The following is a 4,631-nucleotide window of genomic DNA, read 5'->3' as shown; positions in this document are numbered from 1 at the left end:
GTTCCAAGAAGAAACAAGAAATAATCAGAGGGACACTACTGCCTCTATCAAAAATATTGAAGTTTAGATGGGTCAGATAACACAATAAATAGCAGGTTCTCGAGCACAAGGTTCCCTACCAAGTGCAATAGTACAAAATCCAAGAAATCATGAGAATGTTAATGTTGGCACGATAAGAAGTCAGAAAGTTACTAAAGATGAAGGAGATAAGGCAACAAAAGGTAATCATGTCATAGAAGTAGACCTGGAAGTGAGGGAAAATAAGGAAGAAGAAGAAGAAGTTATACCACCAGTAAAGCCAACCGAAGACAAAAAAAAAGGCTAAACCAATTATTAAGTTACCCTACCCTCAGAGATGACAAAGAAGGATCCAAAAGAGACAGACTTTGAGAAATTCATCATACTGTTCAGAAAGATAGAGAGCAATATGCATTTCTTTTAAGCACTCGAGCAAATGCCCATGTACAAAAAAATCATGAAAGAGGTAGTCGCTAAAAAGAGACCAATAGGAGATGGGTTGGTAGCCTTGAATGAAAAATGTAGTGAAATATCACCAGGTAGGAGAATCCCAAACGAGCAGAAGGATCCTGGAGTTGTCACAGTCCCATGCACTATAAAAGACAAAATTTTCAAGAAGGCACTAATTGATTCAGGAGCCAATGTGAGTCTGATGCCATTGCCAATCTATCAAAGGCTTGGTATTGGAAATGTTAGTGATATAAAGACAAATATGAAATTTGCAGATCACTTCATAAAGAATGCATATGGGATAGCAGAGGACGTACTGGTGACAATATAGCAATTTAGTTTTCCTGTTGATTTTGTGATTATAGACATACCTGAGGATAAAGAGGCACCTATCATTCTTGGTTGACCATTCATGCGAACAAGTCGATGCAATTTCGACATAGACCAGGATACACTAACTTTAAAATTTTATGATGATGAAATAACCTTGAATGTTATTGAAAACAGGAAACTAGAGGTAGAAAAAGAAAATCACTATCAAGTAGGCATGATCAGGACAGATGTTCAAGGCCAAAGTAACATGCCAACATCAGAAAAAGTCTCAAGAAGGCCTTCTCAACTGATACCACCACCATTAGAAAATCCAAATGGAAAATCTCCTATTCCATTCCAAAATCCATAAGAAAGATAGTGAAGTCGTATCACTAAGGACAAGGAATTGGCATGGTAGAGAATGTTCGTCTACACGGATAGTATGGTGAACTGTCGAGCCATGCGACGTTAAACGAAGCGTTATGTGGGAGGCAACCCACGATTTTACTTACTTAGTTATTTCATTTTTGTTATTTGTTTTTTTAGTCAGGTGATATACAGTCTATTAACACGGGGAGGTAGAAGAAGATACATTCAATTGAAGAAAAGTCGATACAGAGAATGGTACCCGAAATAAATAATCATACAGTAAAGAAAAATAAGATTTGAAGGAAGAATCAAAAACCTACTACGGGCACCCATAGCATATCAGAACTCTTGAAAAACCACTAAGAAGTAAGGAAAACAGAAACCCACTATAGGCGCCTATAACAGATGCTACGACCCGTGGTAGACGAGACCCTCAAAATTCTGGTTTAAACAGAAACCTATTATGGGCGCTTGTAGCATATGCTACGGCCCATAGCATGCTAGACCAGGAAAATATTTGGCAAGACAGAAACCTACTATGGGTGGCCGTAGCAATTGCTACGGGTGGCCGTAGCAGTTGCTACGGCCCGTAGCAGGCATGCGGGGGAAAAGTCAGATTTTTCAAGAAAACTTTTGAATTTAATTCAACTCTCAAACTTCTCTCACCTTGGACCCACTTATCATGCATTACCCAATAAACTCTCATCATATCTCATCAAATCCATTTAACCCCCAATTAAATCACAAATCATTACCATTAAAATTTTCTCTCTCCATCCAATCCCTCCATATTCATCTCTTACCTCCACTTTTCTCTCAAGAATTACCAAGAAGTCCATTATCACCACCACCTAAAGCTCCCACCTTTATCCATATAACCACTCAAAACCTCAAGCAGCCTTCATAAAACCTTCGTAAAATTCCCTCCTCATTATTATTTCGGGTACTAAATTCTCCAAAGCTCACATTTAGAATTGTCAATTTTCAACATGCCTCCCAAGATAACAAATGTAGTTGAATCCTCAAGAACACGGAAGTGCAGTACCCGTACATCTAATCCTCACAATATTGTATTTGAAGACGAGGTTCAAGCAAAAAGGTATTTGATACTCGCTTAACGAAAAATCACGCCAACCAGGTATATGTGTGAATGAACTTTAACTGATTTAGGTTTGAAATCTGAGGTTGATCGGATGTTTCATGTGATAGGATTATTAGAGTTTATACATTTGAAGCACCAACTTTTGAGCAAATTACTCTTGAATTTCTTAGCACTCTTGATTTTCAGCTGCCGAGAAAATGGCTTGGAAATGTGAGGTACTACTCTGGTACCCTCAAATTTGCCTTTTTAATGAAAATCATGAGTTATCTGTTGAGGAACTCGGAAACATCCTAAAATTGCCCATCTAAGGGCCTAGAGATGTTCCAGATGACTTCCCGGTGAAACATTTTTGGTTTGACATTACAAGTAGTCCAAGGTACGATTCTGCAACCACCAAGGCATCAGTGTTTCAAAACCCCTGCTTCTGGTATGCTCCAAAAGGCCTTGCATACACTCTTTTTGGTCGAGGCGATAGTACCGGGGTGGCCACTATGAGGGAATTATTTTTCCTACATGCGATGGTAAATAATGAGATAATTAATGTTGCTGCATTCGCGGCTAATTATTTGGGCAAAGTTACTCGTGCACCGACCAGAGGCATTTCCGTCGGGGGTATGATTACCCAAATTGCAGAGCATCTTAGATGTGGCCTCAATTTGTCCCCTGATACTCCTGTTGCAGGTAAAGCAAAAATTGATATGGAATCCCTTATTCACCAAGGGATGATTGCTGTTACGAATAAGAGTTACTCATTGATGAGTCGTAGTCGGTTGTTCTTGAACTACCTGGCCCAAGTAGAGTAATTATTATTGATGCGAGTGTCATCCCCGAAGAAGAGGACGACCATAATATGGATGATTTTGTTACATGTGACACCATGGAGGAATATGCCACTTTCCAGCAGCAGTTTGTACCTCCAAGTCAGGATCCGACCCAACAAGGTTCCGGGTCATTCACTATGGATCAGGACCAGTGAATATGGATGCAAGCTGAGCTCGGAGACTTAAGAACTGAGCAAACAAGGCAAGGAGTATAGCAGATTCAACAAGGGGCCATGTTAGAGGATATGTAATCCATGACGCAACTTTTGATGTTGCATTTTCCTCCACCTCCTCAATAAGGGAACTGTGAGTCACCCTTCCCTCTCTCTTGTTCTAAAACATTGAGGCCAATGTTTAGTTCAGGTTTGGGGGAGGTTTACTATTTTCTTTTTACTGTTTTGGTTGTTTATCTTGGTTGTTTCCATTCCTTATATTTTGTTTAAGTGTTTCAAGTAGTACAATATCTTGGTTTCATTGCTTGAATAAGTGAAGAATGTTAGTAATAATAGATGAAAATGCTTGATTGCTTTCGGTGGAATTACCCCCCAAAATGTTGATACTTCTGAAGATGATTGGACACAATTTTCTTGAGCTTGACTAATAGAGGAACCCTGTGCATCCCAAATTAAGAGGGAAGCTGCATCACACTAGAGGTACTATTGATTTTATTAGTTTTACCCAACATGGTGAGAATAGAAAAGGCCAAACACAAGATTCATCATGAGAGATAATTCAGGTATGTCTCTATCACTCAAAGTTTGCGTAAGTTCTCTTCGAATATCACTGTATTATTACACACACTAAGGAAAGTTGTTTCTTTTAACCCTGAACCTTTCAAGCCACCCATATTAATTGTTATCCTTTGTTCATCCAATTTGAGATTGTATCCCTTTGTTTGTATATATGTTGGTTCGTCAACAATCTCTAGCCTTCCTATAAGAGGGTTACTTGCAGGACCGACTACAAAGTCCTGGACGTAGTGTTTGAGTGTATGGTGTGTTGGTGAGCAATGTCTTTGAAATGTCCAAAAGGAGTAAATATAACTCTTGATGAGTTAGAAAAATAGTGAAAAGTAATGACACGCGAAAATGTATTGAAAGTAAAGCAATAAAGTAAAAACAGTTTGGTAAGTTTAAATGATTTATGAATGTAAATGGAGGCAAATGTACATTTTTTGTAGGGAGATGACTCTTTTCTCATAAACACTTTGGTACTTCAAGTGTACTCCTACTGCAAATGCTAAAAATACCACCTTTAAAATGATCTCTAACACTTGCTTAAATACTAATAAAAAGTAACCGTCGGGGGGTTACAAACCTATCTTACGATGACACGTGTTGGCCCACTTCTCCCATGTACGTAGATAACTGCCCACGTTCTTTGGCCGCCCACGATCACTCTCGCCTATGAGGCCCTTCGACTTCGGCCGAGACTCTAGGTGTCGACCCATGGATTGTCCAACTTCTTGTCGATGGTATTCCGACGGGTTTCCTAGTCGAGTGGACTTGCCTTCTTTGGCCAAAATTTGTCAGCTAACAAATTGCCCCCTGAAAAGCCTA

At 39.3% G+C, this 4,631-nt stretch overlaps 1 protein-coding gene across 1 annotated transcript; it reads left to right on the top strand.

The window, feature by feature from the left end:
* The first annotated feature begins 475 nt into the window (after positions 1-475).
* On the top strand, positions 476-1,362 carry LOC127135897 (uncharacterized). Its single transcript, XM_051062522.1, has 2 exons — positions 476-787; positions 1,327-1,362. The coding sequence occupies exons 1-2, from the start codon at positions 476-478 to the stop codon at positions 1,360-1,362; spliced, it is 348 nt and encodes a 115-aa protein (XP_050918479.1).
* Positions 1,363-4,631: the final 3,269 nt, after the last annotated feature.

This window comes from Lathyrus oleraceus, chromosome 4 (assembly GCF_024323335.1).
Source record: "Lathyrus oleraceus cultivar Zhongwan6 chromosome 4, CAAS_Psat_ZW6_1.0, whole genome shotgun sequence".
In the NCBI taxonomy this organism is placed as follows: Eukaryota; Viridiplantae; Streptophyta; class Magnoliopsida; order Fabales; family Fabaceae; genus Lathyrus; species Lathyrus oleraceus.
The sequence above is the reverse complement of the archived record's forward strand: the minus strand, read 5'-3'. Positions and strand labels throughout refer to the sequence as shown.

Excerpts from the sequence above, each read along its gene's own strand:
- LOC127135897 (XM_051062522.1), top strand. The coding sequence starts at position 476 with ATGAAAGAGGTAGTCGCTAAAAAGAGACCAATAGGAGATGGGTTGGTA. Across the intron at positions 788-1,326 it reads GGATAGCAGAGGACGTACTG|TCAGGTGATATACAGTCTAT; the intron begins GTGACAATATAG and ends TTGTTTTTTTAG.